The sequence below is a fragment of the Ranitomeya variabilis genome, chromosome 4 (assembly GCF_051348905.1).
Source record: "Ranitomeya variabilis isolate aRanVar5 chromosome 4, aRanVar5.hap1, whole genome shotgun sequence".
Classification (NCBI taxonomy): Eukaryota; Metazoa; Chordata; class Amphibia; order Anura; family Dendrobatidae; genus Ranitomeya; species Ranitomeya variabilis.
The window spans coordinates 26,149,959-26,175,871 of record NC_135235.1 but is presented as its reverse complement, the minus strand read 5'-3'; the positions used below and the strand labels follow the sequence as shown (position 1 = coordinate 26,175,871).

General features: G+C 46.1%; 1 protein-coding gene across 2 annotated transcripts in view; it reads left to right on the top strand.

Moving 5' to 3' along the window:
• The window catches only part of LOC143769547 (NACHT domain- and WD repeat-containing protein 1-like), a 44,734-nt gene that overhangs the window by 17,087 nt on the left and 1,734 nt on the right, over window positions 1-25,913 (top strand). For both annotated transcript variants that reach the window (XM_077258203.1, XM_077258202.1), the window contains exons 9-13: window positions 2,317-2,405; window positions 2,837-3,044; window positions 3,230-3,355; window positions 23,780-23,948; window positions 24,350-24,423. In XM_077258203.1, the coding sequence (XP_077114318.1) occupies window positions 2,317-2,405; window positions 2,837-3,044; window positions 3,230-3,355; window positions 23,780-23,948; window positions 24,350-24,423 (666 nt within the window). The remainder of the gene's footprint in view (window positions 1-2,316; window positions 2,406-2,836; window positions 3,045-3,229; window positions 3,356-23,779; window positions 23,949-24,349; window positions 24,424-25,913) is intronic.

Sequence of the window (25,913 nt, the reverse complement as noted above, 5' to 3'; positions counted from 1 at the left end):
CATACACAATATCTGAGAGCGCCATTTAAGTGGCTCGATCCGTTCCGATTCCCATCACCCTTCACTTGCGACGCTGCTGAAAGCCCCTGTTGCCGCCATCTTTGTACTCCGATGAAGCCCACCCAACCTGTGACCTCATGGGAGGTTGTTAATTTCAAATGATCCCTGCTTCAGTTCTCATAGGGGGACTTGTAAAATAAAAAAAAAGTAATTAAAAAAAGTTTTTAAAAATCTATAAGTTTCACTCACCCCAATTTTCCCAATACAAAAAAAATAATAATAAAACAGAAAAATAAACTTATTTTGTATCTACAAAAATCTGAGCTATCAAAGTATAAAATTATGTAACCTTTTGGATACAAACATTGAAACAACAGAAATGACGATTTTTGTTGCTGCATCTTTTCCCCCCAGGAATGCAATAAATAGGGATGAAAATATCATATGTACCCTAAAATCATCCCAATAAAAACATTGGCTCGCCACGCAAAAAATAAACCCTGACACGGAGAAAATAAAAGTTACGGTTCTCAGCAAATGGCGACACAAACCCAATTTCCTTAAAGGGGTATTCCTATCTCCAAGATCCTATCCCAATATGTAGTAGGTGTAATAGTAATAATATTAGCAAATGCCTTGAATTAGAAATGTAGTATAGTTCTTCTGATGCGCTATGTTGCTTACCCCATGTGCAGGCATTGCAGTAGCTTAGGTATCCATGGATAAGAGCTGTCTAACGAACAGTTTGTCACTATATGAGTGGTCGTTACCATAGTTACTTACACTTCTGCAATGCCCTGCACATGGGGTAAGCGACATAGCGAATCAGAAGAACTATACTACATTTCTAATTGGAGGCATTTGCTAATATTATTACTATTACACCTACTACATATTGGGATAGGATCGTGGAGATGAAAAAACCCCTTTAACCACTAAAATATAAGAACATTTTCATGTTGCCTTAAAATAAACATCATGAAAACAAAACTCAAAAATATATTGGCGGAATTGTATTTTGTTTTACTATTTCAGCAAAATAAGGGAGTTTTTTCTTCCTGTTTTTAGGACTTAATATGGTAAAGTGAATGGGGTCGTTCAAAACGTCAACTTGTCCCGCATAAAAACAACCTCCGTCTGTATTCATGAGGCGTGCGCCCCCCGAGCCACCATTTAGGTTGTACTTGCTCTGGAGGTCCCGTCCTGTCCTGTATTCATTGATATTAATGGCCACTGTGTAATACCTCAGTTCCCCTGTGGGGGCACTGCAGGAATAAATGAACAGTTACTGCCAGGTTTCTCTGTAGATTACAGCTGATCGCTGGGGGGTCAGCAGGGAGGACCCTTTATAATCAACTTCTTCTTTAAGGCAGAGAGCCCCTTTAAGAATAAAATGTCCTTGCGTCGTCGTCTTTCCATTGTCAGACATTATATGCTGCTGTTTCTGTGTTTGGCGGTATTAATACTTTATGACTAACCTCTAAATTCCTTCCTAAAGAACTTGTCTTCCCCCGAAAATAAAGACATGACCTAGAAAGATAAATCCCTGGGCTCCTCTAGTGCGGCGGCTTCTGGTGTTCTATTCCTCCTTTTATGTTCTCGTACACAGGGATCAAGCACTGGATGGTGATCCCGACTGACAGGTCATTATAGGGGCTGTCACCCGGCTTTCTGAAGACCCTGACCGGCTAATGAATCTATTCAACTTCTTCTTTGCTTTTATTTCACCTGCAAACAAGTAAAACGCATATTCATCAAGTTGAAATGATCTTCAACCACCGAGTTTTCTTGTACATCAGCGCCCCGTTCCCGCTCCATAGCACAGGTCTGTGGATGTGAACAGGCAGTGTCCCCCACAGTGAAGCCCCATCATCCTCAAGATTAGTGGGGGTCCCTGAAGTCAGATTCCCACCATAATCATGCAAAATTATAAGGAAAATTTCTACTTCTAGTTTCATCAATGTATAACTTTTTGCAACTTTGTGTTTCCTGCTATGCCAATCTGGGGCACGAACTAAGATTCCGATTGGTAAATCTGCTCCACTTCTTCTTTTTTTTTTTTTTCTACTGACAACAAGCAGAGATATTAAATGGATATTAGGACTCCAGATATTCAGGATGTTTACACGAGTGGGATCTTCATCTATCTCCAGAACAGGGTTCCCCTTGAAAACAGTGAGAATTTAACTCATGAAGTTGTTTAGAAAGTTTTAGAAGTTTCGATTATTTACATAAAACTTTTTTTTTGCTTTTCCCCATGAATGGTGGAGATGGATTTTCCACAGTAACGCCACATTATTTTTCATTACCTTTCAGATGGTGGAAAGATCGACGTCTGGGATCTGGAAACACAAGAAAGCCTTGGATCCGAGAGGGTGCACGATGAGAAGGTGTCAGCATTGCAGGTAAAGGGGGGGAGGAAGAGTCCGGAACGGCGGTGCATTCTACAGAACGGCACAGCTGAATGAAGACCGCCACCTCCGAACACTGCGCCATCTTTACACCGCAACCTGTTCTTTCCTGGCAGTGATCATAGGCATCGGTGCCTTTAAAAAAGACATGAGTCCCGTCTACCGGCTGCTCACCTGTATACAGAGGACCGGTGATCGCTGGTGCTTTGCTAGCACTGTTATAGGGTCACCATTGCCCTGCATCACTTAGGATTTGGTTTCAACATCTGCCCAGAGTTTACATCAGTTTTCTGTTTTTCTCCCAATCTGGCCATAGCATTGGCCCCCGTGGTCCTTCCATATTGGCCCTCGGGTGTGTGCATTTGGGGATTGTGAGTCTCTATGATCACAGGACCATTAGATAACATCTACGTGTTTCCCTACAGTTCCAGTCGGGGTTGCTGTATTCTGGATCATCAGACGGTTTCTTGAAGGTCTGGAGAGTCGTCCCTTCTTCCGGAGCTCTGAGTCTTCAGCACTCCTGTGACCCGCTGGCACTTTCTTTGAAGGGGTTGTACAGTCTTTGCGCCACTACAGACCAACTTTACTTGGCAACTCAGGGGTCGTGCATTAAAGCCGTCAACTGGAAACAAGGTGAGATTCAGACATACGGAGGCAGTGACATCCACCCGGGCTCTGGATAATGATGGGGCCCATGTGCAAGCGGTCCGGAAGCCAACAGTTTCATCTAAGCATGGCATCTTGGATCCCCTGTCATATGGGATTACCATTATATACCATGACCTGTCCATAAGGTCATCCACATTTATCTTTTACAGATCGTCTCACCCGTCTGTCCAATCACAACTCCAGCTCTGGATTTGTTGACGCACTGACTGTTACACCTGACAACCTGCTCATCACCACCGGCTTTAACATTGACCAAGGACACGGATACCTGAACAGTAAGTGCCGCACTATGTGATACGTCTCCACTTCATAGGCTGCTACATGGCGGCCTAGATACCCCGGGTAACATTTCATTTTCCTATCACTGTCTCCTATACACTATGTTCCATATTATTATGCAAATGACATTTTTCTCTGATTGTCCTAAATGGTCGGTGCAAATGACAGTCAGTCTAATAAAAGTCATCACCCGTTAGCGTATACATTGAATTTTATTGAAGAAACCTCCCAATGATAACAGTATAATCTCTAAAATAATAAAAACTCACAATGCACTGTTCCAAATTATTAGGCACAGTAGAATTTCTAAACATTTGATCTGTTTTAAAGAACTGAAAATGCTCATTTGAAGAATTTGCAGCATTAGGAGGTCACATTCACAGAACAAAAAAGCTATTTAACTCCAAAACCTCCTAACAGGCCAAGTTACATGTTAACATAGGAACCTTTCTTTGTTATCACCTTCACAATTCCTGCATCCATTGAACTTGTGAGTTTTTGGAGAGTTTCTGCTTGTATTTCTTTGCCTCCCAGAGCTGCTGTTTTGATGTGAACGGCCTCCCACCCTCATAGATCTTTTACTTGATGATACTCCAAAGGTTCTCTATAGGGTTGAGGTCAGGGGAAGATGGTGGCCACACCATGAGTTTATCTCCTTCTATGCCCATAGCAGCCAATGACTCAGAGGTTTTCTTTGCAGCATGAGATGGGGCATTGTCAGCATGAAGATGCTTCTGCTCCTGAAGGCACGTTTCTGCTTTTTATACCATGGAACAAAGTTGTCAGTCAGAAACTCTATACACTTTGCAGAGGTCATTTTCACACCTCCAGGAACCTTAAAGGGCCCTACCAGCTGTTCTGGACCAAAACATGACTCCTCCACCTCCTCGCTGACGTTGCAGCCTTGTTGGGACATGGTGGCCATCCACCAACCATCCACTACTCCATCCATCTGGACGTTCCAGGGTTGCTCGACACTCATCAGTAAACAAGACTGCTTGAAAAATAGTCTTCATGTATCTCTGGGCCCACTGCAACCATTTCTGCTTGTGATCACTGTTTAGGGGTGGCCGAATAGTAGGTTTATGCACCAAAGCAAGCCTTTGAAGGATCCTACACCTTGAGGTTTGAGGGACTCCAGAGGCACCAGCAACTTCAAATAACTTTTTGCTGCTTTGTAATGGTATTTTGGCAGCTGCTCTCAATTAATTTGTCTGGCAGAAATCTTCCTCAATATGCCTTTATCTGCATGAACTCTGTTTCAGTCATAAATCTCTTCATAGTATGATGATCACTCCTAAGTTTTCGTGAAATATCTAATGTTTTCAAACCTTGTCCAAGGCATTGCACTATTTAACAGTTTTCAGCAGCAGAGAGATCATTTATATTTCCCATATTGCTTGAAACCTGTGGCCTGCTTAATAATGTGGAACATCATTTTTAAGTAGTTTTCCTTTAATTATAATCACCTGGAAAACTAATTATCACATGAATTTAAGATTGATTTCAGTGATCCATTAAGCCCTGAGACACAATGCCATCCATGAGTTTATTTGAAAAACAAAACGATTATTTATGACACTTAAATCCAATTTGCATAATAATTTGGAACACAGTGTAGAACGTTATCTGTTATATATCTTGGTATCATCAATTATAAAATAATTCTACAATAATTCCTGCGTTGTATCATAACTACTATAATGCTGCCCCCTATGTACAAGAATATAACTACTATAATACTGCCTCTATGTACAAGAATATAACTACTATAATACTGCCTCTATGTACAAGAATATAACTACTATAATACTGCCCCTATGTACAAGAATATAACTACTATAATACTGCCCCTATGTACAAGAATATAACTACTATAATACTGCCCCTATGTACAAGAATATAACTACTATAATACTGCTCCTATGTACAAGAATATAACTACTATAATACTGCTCCTATGTACAAGAATATAACTACTATAATACTGCTCATATGTACAAGAATATAACTACTATAATACTGCCCCCTATGTACAAGAATATAACTACTATAATACTGCCCCTATGTACAAGAATATAACTACTATAATACTGCTCCTATGTACAAGAATATAACTACTATAATACTGCCCCTATGTACAAGAATATAACTACTATAATACTGCCCCTATGTACAAGAATATAACTACTATAATACTGCCCCCTATGTACACTAATACAACTACTATAATACTGCCCGTATGTACAAGAATATAGCTACTATAATACTGCTCCTATGTACAAGAATATAACTACTTTAATACTGCTCCTATGTACAAGAATATAACTATAAGGCTATGTTCACACTTTGCGGTTTTTGCTGCGGATCCGCTGCGGATTTGACGCTGCGGATCCGCAGCAGTTTTCCATGCAGGGTACAGTACAATGTTACCCTATGGAAAACAAAATCCGCTGTTCCCACTTTGCAGAAAATCCCTTTAAAAACCGCGCGGAATTGCTGCGGAAAAAAAGAAGGAGCATGTCACTTCTTTCTGCGGATTCCGCAGCGGTTTTCAACATGCACCAATAGGAAAGTGCTGTTGAAAACCCGCAGAGGAATCCGCAGAAGAAACCGCAGGAAAATCCGCACGGAAAACCGCTGCGGTTTTTCAATGCGGTTTTTCCAAATCCCCTGCGGAAAAATCCGCAGCAAAATCTGCAAAGTGTGAACATGCCCTAATACTGCTCCTATGTACAAGAATATAACTACTATAATACTGCCCCTATGTACAAGAATATAACTACTATAATACTGCCCCCTATGTACAAGAATATAACTACTATAATACTGCCCCTATGTACAAGAATATAACTACTATAATACTGCTCCTATGTACAAGAATATAACTACTATAATACTGCTCCTATGTACAAGAATATAACTACTATAATACTGCCCCTATGTACAAGAATATAACTACTATAACACTGCTCCTATGTACAAGAATATAACTACTGTAATACTGCCCCTATGTACAAGAATATAACTACTATAATACTGCCCCTATGTACAAGAATATAACTACTATAATACTGCCCCTATGTACAAGAATATAACTACTATAATACTGCTCCTATGTACAAGAAAAACAGGATTTTTGGTTGCTTACCGTAAAATCTGTTTCTTGGAGCCTCCATTGGGGGACACAGTAACCATGGGTGTATGCTGCTGCCACTAGGAGGCTGACACTATGCAAATAAAAAAGTTAGCTCCTCCTCTGCAGTGTACACCCTACCGACAGGAAGTAGGATATTCAGTTAGTGAGAAAGCAGTAGGAGAAGCAACGTGTAAAAGAGAAAGAATAATAATATAATAATAATAATCTTTATTTATATAGCGCCAACAAATTCCGCAGCGCTTTACAGTTTAACAGTTTCAAACACTCAAACAGTGTTCAAAGAACTCAAACGTTAACAGTATAACACAATAAACAGAGCTGTTCAACTTGGGAGGGAGCTGTGTCCCCCAATGAAGGCTCCGAGAAACAGATTTTACGGTAAGCAACCAAAAATCCTGTTTTCTCTATCGCCTCTCATTGGGGGACACAGGAACCATGGGACGTCCCAAAGCAGTCCCTGGGGTGGGAAAAAAAGACTTCCATCAGGTCAGAGGACTCACCACTGCCTCCTGCAGGATCCTTCTGCCTAGGCTGGCGTCCGCCGAAGCATAGGTATGGATCTTGTAAAATGTGGCGAACGTGTGGATGGAAGACCAGGTTGCCGCTTTGCAAAGCTGTAAGGCGGAAGCCCTGTGGTGCACCGCCCAGGAAGCGCCGACTGCCCGGGTAGAGTGAGCCTTTATCCCGGAAGGGGGCACTCTGTTCTTGACACGGTAAGCCTGCAAAATTGCCGTTCTGATCCAGCGAGCAATAGTCGCTTTGGAAGCCGGCAGGCATCTATGCGTGCAATCAGGGACGGCGAAAAGGGAATCCGTCCTCCGGAAAGCGGCCGTTCTAGCCAGGGAGATCCTCACTGCCCTGACGAGATCCAGCTTGTTCAACGATCGCTCCAGAGGATGAGTCGGAGCTGGACAAAAGGAAGGTAGAACGATGTCCTCCTTGAGGAGGAAGGTGAAAACCACCTTGGGAAGGAAGGAAGGCGGAGGCCTGAGGACCACCTTGTCCTGGTGGATAACCAAGAAAGGAGGTCGTCAAGAAATGTCCGCCAACTCAGAGACGTGGTGGACCAAAGTGATGGCCACAAGAAGAACCACCTTCCAAGATGGAAACTGACAGGGAAAACTCCCTGAGAGGCTCAAAGGGGGGAAACCCCTCAGAACGTCCAGCACAAGCTGTAAATCCCATGAATCCACAGGGGCCCTGTACGGACGGACAGCGTGGGCCACTCCTTGAAGGAAGGTCTTAACCTGTGGCTGAGATGATAACATCTTCTGAAAGGAAAGAAGAGCGCAGAAACATGGCCCTTTAGGGGACTAAGAGCGAAGCCCGAATTCAGTCCTGTTTGAAGGAAAGCCAAAAGGGAAGGCAGGGAAAAGGACATAGTGAAAAGCGGTTGGACTCGCACCAACGGAAGTAAGCCTTCCAGGTATGATAGTAGGTTCTGGAAGACGAAGGCTTCCTAGCCTGGATAATGGTGTGAATCGTCCGGACCGAAAGGCCGGACTGTTATGAACTGGTGGTTTAGGAGCAACATGGGACGAGCTCTGGAGGAGGTGGTACCTGTACTAACCGCAGTTCCTGAGCTTATCACAACACTAGAAGTAGCCGTGGGATGTTCCTGTCACTCCCTACACACCTCGTCACAGCCGGAGGACTAACTACCCCTAAAGATGGAAACAGGAAAGCTATCTTGCCTCAGAGAAAATCCCCAAAGGAAAGGCAGCCCCCCACAAATATTGACTGTGAGTGGAGAGGGAAATGACATACGCAGAATGAAATCAGAATGTAGCAAAGGAGGCCAGTCTAGCTAGATAGATAGAACAGGACAGAATACTGTGCGGTCAGTATAAAAAAACTAGAAAAATCCACCACAGAGTTTACAAAAATCTCCACACCTGACTAAAGGTATGGAGGGTAAATCTGCTTCCCAGAGCTTCCAGCTTAACTGAATAAATCCATATTGACAAGCTGGACAAGAAAAAACATAGAAAGTGCTGAACGATTAAGTCCACAATATGTGGACAGCAAAAGAACAAGCAAGGACTTATCTTTGCTGAACTGGTCAGAATATCAGGGAAATCCAAGCAGAGATGTGAATCCAACCAGGAACCATTGACAACTGGCCCAGGCTGAAGGATAGAGCCAGGATAAATAGCCGAGCCAGAAAGACGATCAGTGGAAGCAGCTGCTGACTGCTAAATCCAAGGAGCAGCAGTTCCACTCAAAACCACCGGAGGGAGCCCAAGAGCAGAACTCACAAAAGTGCCACTTACAACCACCGGAGGGAGCCCAAGAGCGGAATTCACAACACCGGACGCTCTTAGAACTGCGGTCTCCACAGCCACGTTAAACTGAGTGACCGAGAATTCGGGTGGTAGATCGGACCCTGAGACAGCAGATCGGGCCTGTCTGGAAGGCGCCAGGGGGCGTCCGCGAGAAGATTGACGATCTCCGCAAACCAAGAACTCTTGGGCCAATCCGGGGTGATCAGAATGACCGGCACTCCTTCCGCTTTGATCTTTTCCAACAGCTTGGAAAGCAAGGGAAGGGGTGGGAACCGATAGGGGAGCACGAACTGCGACCAAGGAATGGCCAGAGCGTCAGCACCACTGCGAGAGGATCGCGGGACCTTGGGACGACGCGAGGGACCTTCCTGTTCAATTGGGACGCCGTGAGGTCCACTTCCGGAGTCCCCCATCGAAGAGAAAACCGATGGGAGACCTCCTGAATTAAGGACCATTCCCCTGCCACGAGGCCCTCGCGGCTGAGGAAGTCGACGGCCTAAATGTCCACGCCAGGGGCATGCACTGCAGATCTCACCAGGACCATTGCCTCTGCCCAAAGGAGGATCCTGGAAACCTTGGTCGAGGCTAGAGGACTCCGAGTCCACCCCAGGTGGTTGACATATGCCCCTGCTGTGGCATTGTCTGTCTGGATTCGAGTTGGCAGACTCCTGAGAATCCTTACCCAGTGAAGAAAAGACAGAAAGATGATCCGGAACTCGAGGACATTGATCGGCAGAGAGGACTCCTGCAACGACCCTGAAAAAAACAGGTGACAAAGCCCCGCGCCTCAGTCGAGCAGGCTGGCGTCCGTCGCCACCACCTGCCAGAGAACTGGAAGGAAGGCCTGCTCTGGGATATGAGAGGTGACCTCGGCCGCCAGTCGAGCCGGGAACCGTTGACCCGGGAAGAAAGCCGGATCGGACGATGCAGGGAGAAGACAGACCTGTCCTCCTGTGATGGAATAGCCTGCTGAAGAAGTCTTGAAAGAAATGGGCGAAGGAAAATCGCTTCCGATGTTGCAACCAACCTCCCCAGGACCTTCATGGCCCATCGGAAAGGAGGGAAGCCAAGAACCCTGGAGCAACCGAACTTCCCGAAGAAGGAGGGATATCTTGTCTTCGGGTAGGAAGACTCTGGTCCGACAAGTGTCGAAGAACATGCCCAGAAATACGAGGCGCTGAGAGGGAACAAGACAGGACTTCTTCTTGTTGACGAGCCACCCGAAACGGCTAGAGTGTCGGGAACGATGGATAGACTTTCGGAAGCATGAAACCGAAATTCCTGAGCCTCCATGGAAGCGATTACTGAACGAGGGGATTCCATCCTGAAGTGTCTCAGATGAACTTTTTGTTCAGCAATTTGAAATCCAGACTGGGACGAACCTTGTCGTCCTTTTTCGGTACAAAGAGATTCGAAAAGAAGCTTGTGAACTGTTCCTGTTCTGGGACGGGAACGATTACCTCGGATTTAAGGAGGGAAGCAAAGGCTGCAAGGAAACCCGGGACTAGAGCGGGGTCTCTTGGAGGTCGGGATTCGAAAAAACGATCCCGGGGCCGTGAAATGAATCTATTTTGTATCCAGGGGATACAAGTTCCCTGACCCATGCGTCCTCTACTGAGGAGACCCAGACGTCCCTGAGGAAGAGGAGACGGCTGCCCAGCCTGGGGTCTAGTCGTGAGTCATGCCTAGGTGGATCCTCCAGTCCTAGACCTGTAGGATCCACCTCAGGAGTAGCGGGAACGCCGGAAGGAGTGAGTCCGAAGGATACCTTCTTCTCTTAACGTGCCTGTGGCCTCTGCTGTTGGGAAGAGGAATCTGATGCCGTGAAACGACGAAAAAGGCCGAAAAGACCAAAGTTGCTGCCTAGGGGGAGGTAGGTGAGGTCTGGCGAATAGAACTGGTGCCGCTGGTGGCCTCCTTAAAAATGACAAATCCACCTGCCAGGTCTTGAGCCAAAACGGTGCGACGGCTGGCAGCAACATTACTGGGCGCCTGAGCGTCAGACGCGGCGTCCAGGGTAGCGGAACCAACTATTCCCCGGCGTGAGTAATCTGGGTGGCAAGTTCCGCCAGCCAGTCTGGTGGAGCTCCGGCTTGAATGCCCCAACGGAGCTGTTTAGCCCATTCGGATACAGACTTCGAAAAACCCAAGTGGAAGTAAAGGCTGGGCATAGGAAAGATGCGGCAGCTTCGAAAGCCGACTTCGTGAAGGATTCCATGATCCTATCGATGGAATCTTTCAGAGACGCCCCACCGGACAGCGTGAGGACTGTGTTGGTGGCAGGTCTAGAAACCGGCGGATCCACAGAGGGAGAAGTCATTCTCTATCGCCTCTCATTCCAGTTGGCGATGAGATCTGGAGGAAAGAGATATGAGACTCTAAGAGGCTTTGAAAACGTCTGATCGAAATCTCTCTTTCTCTGGCCAGAAGCTCCTCGAATTCAGGATGAGGAGCGAATAGTTTAGACCGTCTAAACAAGACTGCCTGATCTGCGGGTTCCGTAGAGGAATCTTTGATGCCACAGGTCTGATTGGTCGCTCCAATGAGGCTTTGAACCATATCCCTCATGCTAGCGATTTGGTTAGAATCCGGCCCCAAATTATCCTCCGAAGGCACATCAGAGAAAGCCTCACCTGACTCCGGGGGGGGGAGGACCAGGGGAAAGTCGACCACAGAGAAGAACCGTGGGGCGAGATGGACCGAGAAGAGAACTCAGACCGGCGTTCCTGTCTGGATCTTTGTGGCCTGTCTTGGAAGTCTCGGACGGAGCTTCTTGCGACCTGCTGGCTATCACGGAAGTTTGCAGGGGTAACCGATCGAACACGGACACAAGGGTCTGGAACACCCGTGTGAGATTCGCTACTGATAGAGACAGAGAGGAGGCCCAGCTGGGCGGTGAGCATAATGTGGGTTGCTGCAGGCCTGCCTGAGGGAATAAGTAGGAGGCCGGGAGCGACCTCCCTTAAAATTAGACCGAACGGGCCCCTGAGGAAAATGTCAGAAGGTTAGGGGGGCAGGGGGGAGTGTCAGTCTGCGGTGCAGAGCTACTCATGGCAGACGCTGCGGTTTCCAGATGGAAGGCTGCACGGTTAGGAAGATGCTCCTCAGGAACGATAGCCCCTAGGAGAACAGGCAGTCACATCTGGGGCACCCTCTTGTCCGTAACTTGCTGCGGGGCTGAAGAACAGCAGTGGGGAGATGCGAGGACGCCAGAAATTCGCGCTCATAAGATGGGCGAAGAAAAACGTTCCTGGCGCTGATGCACGGGGAGTGGTGGGCGGAGCTAACTGCCAGGCCAGGAGAACCAAGATGGCGCCGGTGGGCAGAGCTCACCGATGATAGTCGGGCGGGGGAAAAGCCTGCCCGAGGGAAAAAAAGTGGGAGGAGTCCGGCGCCGGAAGTAGGCCCCGGTAGAAGCTGGGGCCTAAATTTGAGGCTGGCGGCCGCCGGGAAGGGCCGCAGCGGTGGGAGAAGTGCGGATGCCTGGAAAAGGCGGCGCGGTTGCCTGCAAGGCCGCCACACCGTGACAAAAGGGCACAGTGCGGCCGGAATAACGAGCGGTGTGGTTGCCTGCAAGGCCGCCGCACCGGGCAGAAAACAGTGCGGCCGAAGGAGAAGGCGGCGCAGCTGCAAGAAAGGAACAGTGCGGCTGCAAGTGCACTCTTCCTCCTGTCAGGAAAGCGGCGCGGCCACCTGTAAGGCCGCTGCGCCGGGACAGAAACAGTGTGGCCGCTGGAGAAGGCGGTGCGGCTGCCTGCGAGGCAGCCGCGCCGTGTCAGAAAAGAACAGTGCGGCTGCAAGTGCACTCTTCCTCCCTCCCATCAGGAAAGCGGCGTGGCCACCTGCATGGCCACCGCAGCGGGTCAGAACACAGTGCGGCAGGGGGAAAAAAGGCAGCGCGGTCGCATGTAAGGCCACCGCGCCGGAGAACAGTGCGGCCACCGAGGAAGTAGCGCGGCTGCCACGCGAACAGAGCGACGACCCCCGCCCCATGTGTCCCCTGCGGCCAATATGGAAGGCTAAATGAAAACGTCGACAAGGCCAAGGCAGCCTGGAAAAATATATAACAAGGGACTCCCAAATGACTACCCCGGAACTGAGGTGGGACTCAGAGGTACTTTGGGGGTAGGGACGGCTGCTATGTGGAATACTCACCTAAAACATCCCACGCCGTCCTTACTAACCTCAATCCGGGGAAAAAAATCAGACGTCCAGGGAGCTGATGGACGTCCTCGTCTCCTCCAACCGACAGGCTCTGGTGGGCGAGTGGGTGGGGGACGGAGCTAGGACCGGACTTCTAAGCACGTTTGTGTGCTAGGATCTTGGTCCTGCTGTGGGATCTATGAGGATACGGGGTGGCAGTACACGCCATACTCATAGTCCGCATTGTGGCATTACAGGTGCGACTGATCACCCTGTATCCCTCCGGAAAATCCGAAAAGGAACGACGCACACTGAGATAGATAAGGGTCTAATGAAAGACCCATGTCCACCTGCTACTGACACTAAGCTAAACTGAATATCCTACTTCCTGTCGGTGGGGTGTACACTGCAGAGGAGGAGCTAACTTTTTTATTTGCATAGTGTCAGCCTCCTAGTGGCAGCAGCATATACCCCATGCTTCCTGTGTCCCCCAATGAAAGGCGATAGAGAAATAACTACTATAATACTGCCCCTATGTACAAGAATATAACTACTATAATACTGCCCCTATGTACAAGAATATAACTAATATAATACTGCCCCTATGTACAGGAATATAACTACTATAATACTGCCCCTATGTACAAGAAAATTTCTACTATAATACTGTCCCTATGTACAAGAATATAACTACTATAATACTGCTCCTATGTACACGAATATAACTATTATAATACTGCCCCTATGTACAAGAATATAACTACTATAATACTGCCCCCTATGTACAAGAATATAACTACTATAATACTGCTCCTAGGTACAAGAATATAACTACTATAATACTGCCCCTATGTACAAGAATATAACTACTATAATACTGCTCCTATGTACAAGAATATAACTACTATAATACTGCCCTTATGTACAAGAATATAACTACTATAATACTGCCCCTATGTACAAGAATATAACTACTATAATACTGCTCCTATGTACAAGAATATAACTACTATAATACTGCCCTTATGTACAAGAATATAACTACTATAATACTGCTCCTATGTACACGAATATAACTATTATAATACTGCCCCTATGTACAAGAATATAACTACTATAATACTGCCCCCTATGTACAAGAATATAACTACTATAATACTGCTCCTAGGTACAAGAATATAACTACTATAATACTGCCCCTATGTACAAGAATATAACTACTATAATACTGCTCCTATGTACAAGAATATAACTACTATAATACTGCCCCTATGAACAAGAATATAACTACTATAATACTGCCCCTATGTACAAGAATATAACTACTATAATACTGCTCCTATATACAAGAATATAACTACTATAATACTGCCCCTATGTACAGGAATATAACTACTATAATACTGCTCCTATGTACAAGAATATAACTACTATAATACTGCTCCTATATACAAGAATATAACTACTATAATACTGCTCCTATGTACAAGAATATAACTACTATAATACTGCCCCTATGTACAAGAATATAACTACTATAATACTGCCCCTATGTACAAGAATATAACTAATATAATACTGCCCCTATGTACAGGAATATAACTACTATAATACTGCCCCTATGTACAAGAAAATTTCTACTATAATACTGTCCCTATGTACAAGAATATAACTACTATAATACTGCTCCTATGTACACGAATATAACTATTATAATACTGCCCCTATGTACAAGAATATAACTACTATAATACTGCCCCCTATGTACAAGAATATAACTACTATAATACTGCTCCTAGGTACAAGAATATATCTACTATAATACTGTCCCTATGTACAAGAATATAACTACTATAATACTGCTCCTATGTACAAGAATATAACTACTATAATACTGCCCCTATGTACAAGAATATAACTACTATAATACTGCCCCATGTACAAGAATATAATACTATAATACTGCCCCTATGTACAAGAATATAACTACTATAATACTGCCCCTATGAACAAGAATATAACTACTATAATACTTCTCCTATGTACAAGAATATAACTACTATAATACTGCTCCCTATGTACAAGAATATAACTACTATAATACTGCCCCTATGTACAAGAATATACCTGCTATAATACTGCCCCTATGTACAAGAATATAACTACTACAATACTGCTCCTATATACAAGAATATAACTACTATAATACTGCCTCCTATGTACAAGAATATAACTACCGTACTATAATACTACCTCCTATATACAAGAATATAACTACTATAATACTGCCCCTATGTACAAGAATATACCTGCTATAATACTGCCCCTATGTACAAGAATATAACTGCTATAATACTGCCCCTATGTACAAGAATATAACTGCTATAATACTGCCCCTATGTACAAGAATATAACTACTATAATACTGCCCCCTATGTACAGGAATATAAATACTATAATACTGCTCCTATGTACAAGAATATATCTACTATAATACTGCTCCCCTGTGTACAAGAATATAACTACTATAATACTGCTCCTATGTACAAGAATATAACTACTATAATACTTCCCCTATGTACAAGAATATAACTACTATAATACTGCTCCTATGTACAAGAATATAACTACTATAATACTTCCCCTATGTACAAGAATATAACTACTATAATACTGCTCCTATGTACAAGAATATAACTACTATAATACTGCCCCTATGAACAAGAATATAACTACTATAATACTGCCCCTATGTACAAGAATATAACTAATATAATACTGCCCCTATGTACAGGAATATAACTACTATAATACTGCCCCTATGTACAAGAATATAACTACTATAATACTGCTCCTATGTACAAGAATATAACTACTATAATACTGCCCCTATGAACAAGAATATAACTACTATAATACTGCCCCTATGTACAAGAATATAACTAATATAATACTGCCCCTATGTACAGGAATATAACTACTATAATACTGCCCCTATGTACAAGAAAATTTCTACTATAATACTGTCCCTATGTACAAGAATATAACTACTATAATACTGCTCCTATGTACACGAATATAACTATTATAATACTGCCCCTATGTACAAGAATATAACTACTATAATACTGCCCCCTATGTACAAGAATATAACTACTATAATACTGCTCCTAGGTACAAGAATATATCTACTATAATACTGTCCCTATGTACAAGAATATAACTACTATAATACTGCTCCTATGTACAAGAATATAACTACTATAATACTGCCCCATGTACAAGAATATAACTACTATAATACTGCTCCTATGTACAAGAATATAACTACTATAATACTGCCCCTATGTACAAGAATATAACTACTATAATACTGCCCCATGTACAAGAATATAATACTATAATACTGCCTCTATGTACAAGAATATAACTACTATAATACTGCCCCTATGTACAAGAATATAACTACTATAATACTGCCCCATGTACAAGAATATAATACTATAATACTGCCCCTATGTACAAGAATATAACTACTATAATACTGCCCCTATGAACAAGAATATAACTACTATAATACTTCTCCTATGTACAAGAATATAACTACTATAATACTGCTCCCTATGTACAAGAATATAACTACTATAATACTGCCCCTATGTACAAGAATATACCTGCTATAATACTGCCCCTATGTACAAGAATATAACTACTACAATACTGCTCCTATATACAAGAATATAACTACTATAATACTGCCCCTATGTACAAGAATATAACTGCTATAATACTGCCCCTATGTACAAGAATATAACTGCTATAATACTGCCCCTATGTACAAGAATATAACTACTATAATACTGCTCCTATGTACAAGAATATAACTACTATAATACTGCCCCCTATGTACAGGAATATAAATACTATAATACTGCTCCTATGTACAAGAATATATCTACTATAATACTGCTCCCCTGTGTACAAGAATATAACTACTATAATACTGCTCCTATGTACAAGAATATAACTACTATAATACTGCCCCTATGTACAAGAATATAACTACTATAATACTGCCCCCTATGTACAGGAATATAACTACTATAATACTGCTCCTATGTACAAGAATATAACTATTATAATACTGCCCCCTATGTACAAGAATATAACTACTATAATACTGCTCCTATGTACAAGAATATAACTACTATAATACTGCCCCTATGTACAAGAATATAACTACTATAATACTGCCCCCTATGTACAGGAATATAACTACTATAATACTGCTCCTATGTACAAGAATATAACTATTATAATACTGCCCCCTATGTACAAGAATATAACTACTACAATACTGCTCCTATGTACAAGAATATAACTATTATAATACTGCCCCCTATGTACAAGAATATAACTACTATAATACTGCCCCCTATGTACAAGAATATAACTACTATAATACTGCTCCTATGTACAAGAATATAACTATTATAATACTGCTCCTATGTACAAGAATATAACTACTATAATACTGCTCCCTATATACAAGAATATCACTGCTTTAATACTACTCCCTATATACAAGAATATCACTGCTATAATAGTACCTCTCTTGGACATTTTCGGTATAGATCGGGCTCGGTGATATTTTTGGATCCCTTGAATCCATACATTTTCTGATCACACTAGGGCTGTTTTCTCTGATTTATCCTTGGGCGCAGGTCACATGGAGGAGCTTATCTCTGCACGCTGCAGATATGTTTTGAAAAGAGAGATTGATTTTCATTACCTGGCTGTTCGATCTGTCCGCGCATTAGACGGAGACCGCGCAGGATTTTGGAGCAGTCACATCACTTTGTTTTCTGATGGAAACATATTTCAGTTAAACAGCTCCTAGGGTGTCAGGCGGTGTAATTTATCCCCTCGCCTGCACACAATGTAACCTGCATTATGTAGGTCGGACAACGCGATCATTAAATGATTGTTTTATTGAGCTCAGGCGGAAAATTACAAATGGAGCTGAAATCATTCACGGCCGAGGTGTTTCATTGAACGTTGCAGGAAAAAAAAGCAGTAAAAGTAATGTGCGGCTTCACCATGAGGAGCGGGGGGACGTTATACATCCCAAAACTAGAATTGTCTCCTCGTGAAATATTCAGATTTATGAACGGTAAAATGAACCTTTTGCGTCGGACCGAGTAGTAATTTCTCCCTCATTACAGTACAGGAACACAAAGGCTGTATAAACCTTAACTTTCACTGCAGCACAGAGTATTTCAGGAAAGGAGAGTGGGATCTTTTGGGAGTGGGGGGGTCAGGGCCATATTCACTCATGTAATGATGTAAGAGAAGAGATGGAGGTAGGTGGAGATGAAAAAAGTGAAATCACAGATTGAAAGATGGGGAATCAAGAGTATGAGCAGCACAGAGTATTTCAGGATAGGAAGGTTTGCTGGTCATGCATGGAGTGTTAGTTGTCCTGTACGATTGCATTAGTGCAGGACATTAAGTTACGCGGGGCAGTGTCGTGGTGTGAGGAGGATAGTGAAGGCCAGTTTACGATTGCACAGAATGGAACACTGTGCCACAGCAGCACAGAGTATTTCAGCAGAGAAATTAGCTTATCTTGTGGCGTGCTGTGACTGTATTAGTGGAGAGAAGGCCGCAAGGTGACATGGGTAGTATGCCTCGAGAGTAGGGAGGATCGGGATTCCCTGGCAGCGCAGAGTATTTCAGCAGAGGAGTGTGCCGATCTTGTGGCGTGCTGTGACTGTATTAGTGGAGAGAAGGCCACAAGGTGACATGGGTAGTATTATGCCTCGAGAGTAGGGAGGATCGGGATTCCCTGGCAGTTCAGAGTATTTCAGCATAGGAGTGTGCCGATCTTGTGGCGTGCTGTGACTATTAGTGGCGAGAAGGCCACAAGGTGACATGGGTAGTATTATGCCTCCAGAGTAGGGAGGATCGGGATTCCCTGGCAGCGCAGAGTATTTCAGGAGCATATTCAGGTAATCTGAGGCGCAGACGAGGTCTCATTGTGTGCATACGCTATGAATGATAAGTGGACGCCGCAGCTCTGATCGTTTCTCCTGTTATTCGCTTACTTTTCCTGCACGCTGTTGTACTAATTTGCTGTAATTGCTTCTATTCTGCACTCGCTGAGATTGCCTCTCTCCTCCTCGTGTCATCTGGGGAGCGATAACGCAAAATAAACTTCCTTTTCTTCTATGAAGATGGGAAAACGATTGTTGCAGGTAGAGAGTGAGGTGCCGCCGCGCCTTTCCGAGAGCAGCACAACCTCGCTGTAATTCCACTTATCTGATGAGCAACAAGACATTCAGCACAAAATCAGCTCCGGACAATGGGGGAATAATAGGTCAGAAAATGTAAAGGGGAACTCCAATGAAAACATTTTTTTTTTTGTTCATTTTTACCTTAAATTACGAGACCTGATGTTTAAGTTAAATAAAGAAAGATGTTGTTTGTGCGTGAGTCAATGCAACAATTGAGTGATGGTCGGGGGGTGGAATGTAGAGCACCAGTCGGGGGATAGAATATAGAGTGCCGATCGGGGATGGAATATAGAGCGTCGATCGGGTGATGGAAAATAGAGTGCCGATCAGGTGATGGAATGTAGAGCGCCAGTCGGGAGATGGAAGGTAGAGCGCCAGTCGGGAGATGGAATGTAGAGCGCCGGTAGGGGGATGGAATGTAGAGCACTTGTCAGTGGATGTAATATAGAGTGCCAGTCAGAGGATGGAACGTAGAGTGCTGGTCAGGGGACGGAATGTAGAGTGCCAGTCGGGGGATGGAATGTAGAGCGCCGTTCTGAGGATGGAATGTAGAGCATTGTTCGAGGGATGGAATGTAGAGCGCCGGTCGGGGGATGCAATGTAGAGCGCCAGTCAGGGGATGGAATGTAGTTCGCCGGTTGGGGAATGGAATGTAGAGCGCCAGTCGGGAGATGGAATGTAGAGCGCCAGTCGGGGGTTGGAATGTAGAGCGCCGATCGGGTGATGGAATGTAGAACGTCAGTCGGGATATGGAATATAGAGTGCCGGTCAGGGAATGGAATGTAGAGCTCCGATCGGGTGATGGAATGAAGGGCGCCGGTCAGGGGATGGAATGTAGAACACCGGTCGGGAGATAGAATATAGAGTGCCAATTGTGGGATGAAATGTAGAGCGCCAGTTGGAGGATGGAATATAGAGTGCCAGTTTTGGGATGAAATATAGAGTGCCAGTCACGAGATGAAATATAGAGTGCCACTCAGAAGATGGAGTTATAGAGCTCCAGTCGGGGGATGTAATATGGAGCACTAGTCAGGATGAAATGTAGAGCGCAAGTCGGGGAATGCAATGTAGTGCCCCAGTCGAGGGATGGAGTGTTGAGCGCCGGTCAGGGGATGGAGTGTAGCGTGCCCGTCGGGGGCTGGAGTGTAGAGCGTCGGTTGGGGGATGGAATGTAGGGCGCCGGTGGAGGGATGGAGTGTAGCGTGCAGATCTGGGGATGGAGTGCAGTGTGTTGGTTGTGGGATGGAGTGTAGAGCGCCGGTCGGGGGATGGAATGTAGAGTGCCGGTCTGGGGATGGAGTGTAGAGCCCAGTTGTGGGATGGAGTGTAGATCGTTGGTCAGGAGATGGAGTGTAGAGCACCAGTTGTGGGATGGAGTGTAGAGCGCTGGTGGGGGAATGGAGTGTAGAGCGCCGATTGGGGTGGCGTGTAGAGCGCCGGTGGAGGGATGGAGTGTAGCGTGTCGGTCTGGGGATGGAGTGTAGCGTGCCGGTCTGGGGATGGAGTGTAGAGCGCCGGTCGGGGGATGGAGTGTAGTGTGCCGGTCGGGGGATGGAGTGTAGAGTGCCGGTAGGGGGATGGAATGTAGAACGCCGGTGGGGGGATGGAGTGTAGAGCGCCGGTCTGGGGATGGAGTGTAGAGCCCAGTTGTGGGATGGAGGGTAGAGCGTTGGTCAGTAGATGGAGTGTAGAGCACTAGTTGTGGGATAGAGTGTAGAGCGCTGGTGGGGGAATGGAGTGTGGAGCGCCGATTGGGGTGGTGGCGTGTAGAGCGCCGGTGGGGGGATGGAGTGTAGCGTGCCGGTCTGGGGATGGAGTGTAGAGCACCTGTCAGTGGATGTAATATAGAGTGCCGGTCGGTGGATGGAATGTAGAGTGCTGGTCAGTGGATGTAATATAGAGTGCCGGAGGATGGAATGTAGAGTGCTGGTCGGGGGATGGAGTGTAGAGCACCAGTTGTGGGATGGAATGTAGCGCGCCGGGGGGGATGGAGTGTAGCGCGCCGGTTGGGGGGGATGGAGTGTAGAGCACCAGTTGTGGGATGGAATGTAGAGCGCCGATCGGGGGATGGAATGTAGAGTGCCGTTCTGAGGATGGAATGTAGAGCATTGGTCGAGGGATGGAATGTAGGGCGCCGGTCGGGGGATCCAATGTAGAGCGCCGGTCGGGGGATCCAATGTAGAGCGCCGGTCGGGGGATGGAATGTAGCGCGACGGTCGGGGAATGGAATGTAGAGCGCCAGTCGGGAGATGGAATGTATAGCGCCAGTCGGGGGATGGAATGTATAGCGCCGATCGGGTGATGGAATGTAGAACGTCATTCGGGATATGGAATATAGAGTGCCGGTCAGGGAATGGAATGTAGAGCGTGGATCAGTTTATGGAATGTAGAGCTCCGATCGGGTGATGGAATGTAGAGCGCCAGTCAGGGGATGGAATGTAGAACACCAGTCGGGGGATAGAATATAGAGTGCCAATTGTGGGATGAAATGTAGAGCGCCAGTTGGAGGATGGAATATAGAGTGCCAGTTTTGGGATGAAATATAGAGTGCCACTCAGAAGATGGAGTTATAGAGCTCCAGTCGGGGGATGTAATATGGAGCACTAGTCAGGATGAAATGTAGAGCGCAAGTCGGGGAATGCAATGTAGAGCCCCAGTCGAGGGATGGAGTGTAGAACACCAGTTGCGGGATGGAGTGTAGAGCGCCTTTCAGGGGATGGAGTGTAGAGCGCCGGTCAGGGGATGGAGTGCAGCGTGCCGGTCGGGGGATGGAGTGTAGAGCACCGGTTGGGGGATGGAATGTAGGGCGCCGGTGGGGGGGATGGAGTGTAGCGTGCCGATCTGGGGATGGAGTGCAGCGTGCCGGTTAGGGGATGGAGTGCAGCGTGCCGGTTAGGGGATGAAGTGCAGAGCGCCGGTGGAGGGATCGAGTGTAGTGTGCCGGTCGGGGGATGGAGTGTAGAGCGCCGGTCGGGGGATGGAATGTAGAGCGCCGGTCTGGGGATGGAGTGTAGAGCACCAGTTGTGGGATAGAGTGTAGAGCGCTTGTGGGGGAATGGAGTGTAGAGCGCCGATTGGGGTGGTGGAGTGTAGAGCGCCGGTGGGGGGATGGAGTGTAGTGTGCCGGTCTGGAGATGGAGTGTAGCATGCCGGTCGGGGGATGGAATGTAAAGCGCTGGTGGGGGAATGGTATGTAGAGTGCCAGTCTGGGGATGTAGTGTAGCGTGCCGGTTGTGGGATGGAATGTAGAGCGCCGGTTGTGGGATGGAATGTAGAGTGCCGGTCGGGGGATGGAATGTAGAGTGGCGGTTAGGGGATGGAATGTAGAGCGCCAATCGGGAGATGGAATGTAGAGCGTCAATCGGGGGATGGAGTGTAGAGTGCTGGTTGAGGGGATGGAGTGTAGAGCACCAGTTGGGGGATGGAATGTAGAGCGCCAATCGGGGGGATGGAATGTAGAGCGCCAATCGGGGAATGGAATGTAGAGCGCCAGTCGGGGGGTGGAATGTAGAGCGCCAATCGGGAGATGGAATGTAGAGCGCCAGTCGGAGGATCGAGTGTAGAGTGCCGGTTGAGGGGATGGAGTGTAGAGTGCCGGTTGAGGGGATGGAGTGTAGAGTGCCGGTTGAGGGGATGGAGTGTAGAGCGCCAGTTGGGGGATGGAATGTACAGCGCCAAACGGGAGATGGAATGTAGAGCGCCGGTTAGGGGATGGAATGTAGAGCGCCAATCGGGAGATGGAATGTAGAGCGCCAGTCGGAGGATCGAGTGTAGAGTGCCGGTTGAGGGGATGGAGTGTAGAGTGCCGGTTGAGGGGATGGAGTGTAGAGCGCCAGTTGGGGGATGGAATGTACAGCGCCAAACGGGAGATGGAATGTAGAGCGCCGGTTAGGGGATGGAATGTAGAGCGCCAATCGGGGAATGGAATGTAGAGCGCCAGTCGGGGGGTGGAATGTAGAGCGCCAATCGGGAGATGGAATGTAGAGCGCCAGTCGGAGGATCGAGTGTAGAGTGCCGGTTGAGGGGATGGAGTGTAGAGTGCCGGTTGAGGGGATGGAGTGTAGAGTGCCGGTTGAGGGGATGGAGTGTAGAGCGCCAGTTGGGGGATGGAATGTACAGCGCCAAACGGGAGATGGAATGTAGAGCGCCGGTTAGGGGATGGAATGTAGAGCGCCAATCGGGAGATGGAATGTAGAGCGCCAGTCGGAGGATCGAGTGTAGAGTGCCGGTTGAGGGGATGGAGTGTAGAGTGCCGGTTGAGGGGATGGAGTGTAGAGCGCCAGTTGGGGGATGGAATGTACAGCGCCAAACGGGAGATGGAATGTAGAGCGCCGGTTAGGGGATGGAATGTAGAGCGCCAGTCGGGGGATGGAATGTAGAGCGCCAATCGGGAGATGGAATGTAGAGCGCCAGTCGGAGGATAGACTGTAGAGTGCCGGTTGAGGGGGTGGAGTGTATAGCACTGAACGGGGGGGAATTGTTTGGATATTTCTTTGCTCTTTACCTCCTGATTTCTTATGTTTTCCTCTTTTGCAGTACGTGCTGTGGATTCTGGCAGGTATCTGTGCACCGTGTCCTGCCCCGATGTCTCTCGACTCTTATGTTTGTCGGTTTCCTGTTCATCCAATGGACTGTGCCGATGGGTGACTGGAGGGCGTGACTTGCTTCTGTGGGAGGAGCTTCCGATAGGCGGAGCAGTGAGCGGGTGAGCCCACATAGTCCGATACATTTGTCGCGTTCCCCTCCTGTGCAGCTGCTGCAGAACATTCACCAGGTTCTGCATTAGGTGCAATGTGCCTGTGCTGTGAAGGTTTTGGTTTTGCACAATGATGGGGGAGGGGATTCCATTTTGTTTGGTTTTTTTTTGATAATTTCTTAAAGCCTCAGGTTGGATATTCAGATATTCAGCTTCTTTCAATGACCGCATGGGGTGTGATATGTCCCCTGGTGCAGTGTGCAGAGCTTGTTCTGTACAGCAGTGAGAGGTGGAGTCCTGCAGTAATCGAACCTGTGAGCGCAGCTCTTACCTGTACCATCATGTACCAGTAAGATCTTCTCCCCACCGGCCACTCTGACTTGCTCCTTTCTTTTTTTTTTTTGTCCTAGATCCATTGCGAAGGTTCAGTTCTGTCCAGATTTTCTACAGCCTCCTCCGGACAGCGACTCAGAGGACGATGAGGGTGAGAATACCGGGGAGTAGTCTTCTATTCTAAGATCTGGTGACTCCAAGTCACATTTGCCTTGGGGGAGCCCACAGCAAAATGTGCATGGGGCACTTCCTCTCCTCCCTCGCTTTGTTCCCCAGTAGTTGCAGCAGCCAAATCTGAGATCATTAAAGGGGTTGTCCACCTTTTTAGGGAACATTTTTATATATTGTTTTTTCCTTTACTTAAATGCATATAATTGGGGCAAAAATAATTTTAACTATTGGGTCACATTAAAAATATGTGCACATTTTGTCTTCTATCGCCTCCGTGTTAAACTGCATTTTCTGGCTTCTGAGTGAGTTAACTGGGAATCCGTCAGTGAGCGCAGTGTGAGGTCTGACTGCAGAGTTTTTAACTCTTTTTATCTATTCCTTTCTGTGCTCCTCTCAGCTGATTTATGACCAAAGACCCCATGTAAGGAGAATATCCGGGGAAATAACAAACAAGTAAAAGCCAAATGGTGCAAAATATTTAATGTGACCCAGTTGTAAAAATGATTCTTAGCCCCAAATCCAAGCGTTTAAGTGGAAAAAAAAATTGGCCACCCAATTTTACAGATCCTGTCAGCCGGAGCTCATCTCTTCTGCCTTTGGCTTCATCTCTTCTGCCTTTGGTATCATCTCTTCTGCCTTTGACATCATCTCTTCTGCCTTTGGCTTCATCTCTTCTTGCCTTTGGCTTCATCTCTTCTGCCTTTGGCATCATGTCTTCTGCCTTTGGCATCATCTCTTCTGCCTTTGGCTTTATCTCTTCTTGCCTTTGGCCTCATCTCTTCTGCCTTTGGCTTCATGTCTTCTGCCTTTGGCTTTATCTCTTCTGCCTTTGGCATCATCTCTTCTGCCTTTAGCATCATCTCTTCTGCCTTTGGCTTTATCTCTTCTGGTTTTGGCTTCATCTCTTCTGCCTTTGGCATCATCTCTTCTGCCTTTGGCATCATCTCTTCTGCCTTTGGCTTCATCTCTTCTGCCTTTGGCTTCATCTCTTCTGCCTTTGGCTTCATCTCTTCTGCCTTTGGCATCATCTCTTCTGCCTTTAGCATCATCTCTTCTGCCTTTGGCATCATCTCTTCTGCCTTTGGCTTTATCTCTTCTGCCTTTGGCATCATCTCTTCTGCCTTTAGCATAATCTCTTCTGCCTTTGGCATCATCTCTTCTGCCTTTGGCTTCATCTCTTCTGCCTTTGGCTTCATCTCTTCTGCCTTTGGCTTCATCTCTTCTGCCTTTGGCTTCATCTCTTCTGCCTTTGGCTTCATCTCTTCTGCCTTTGGCATCATCTCTTCTGCCTTTAGCATCATCTCTTCTGCCTTTGGCATCATCTCTTCTGCCTTTGGCTTTATCTCTTCTGCCTTTGGCTTTATCTCTTCTGCCTTTGGCTTCATCTCTTCTGCCTTCGGCTTCATCACTTCATGGTCTTCAGTGTCATCTGAGATATAAAGAACAGAAGATCAAGAATCCTGCGGGGAA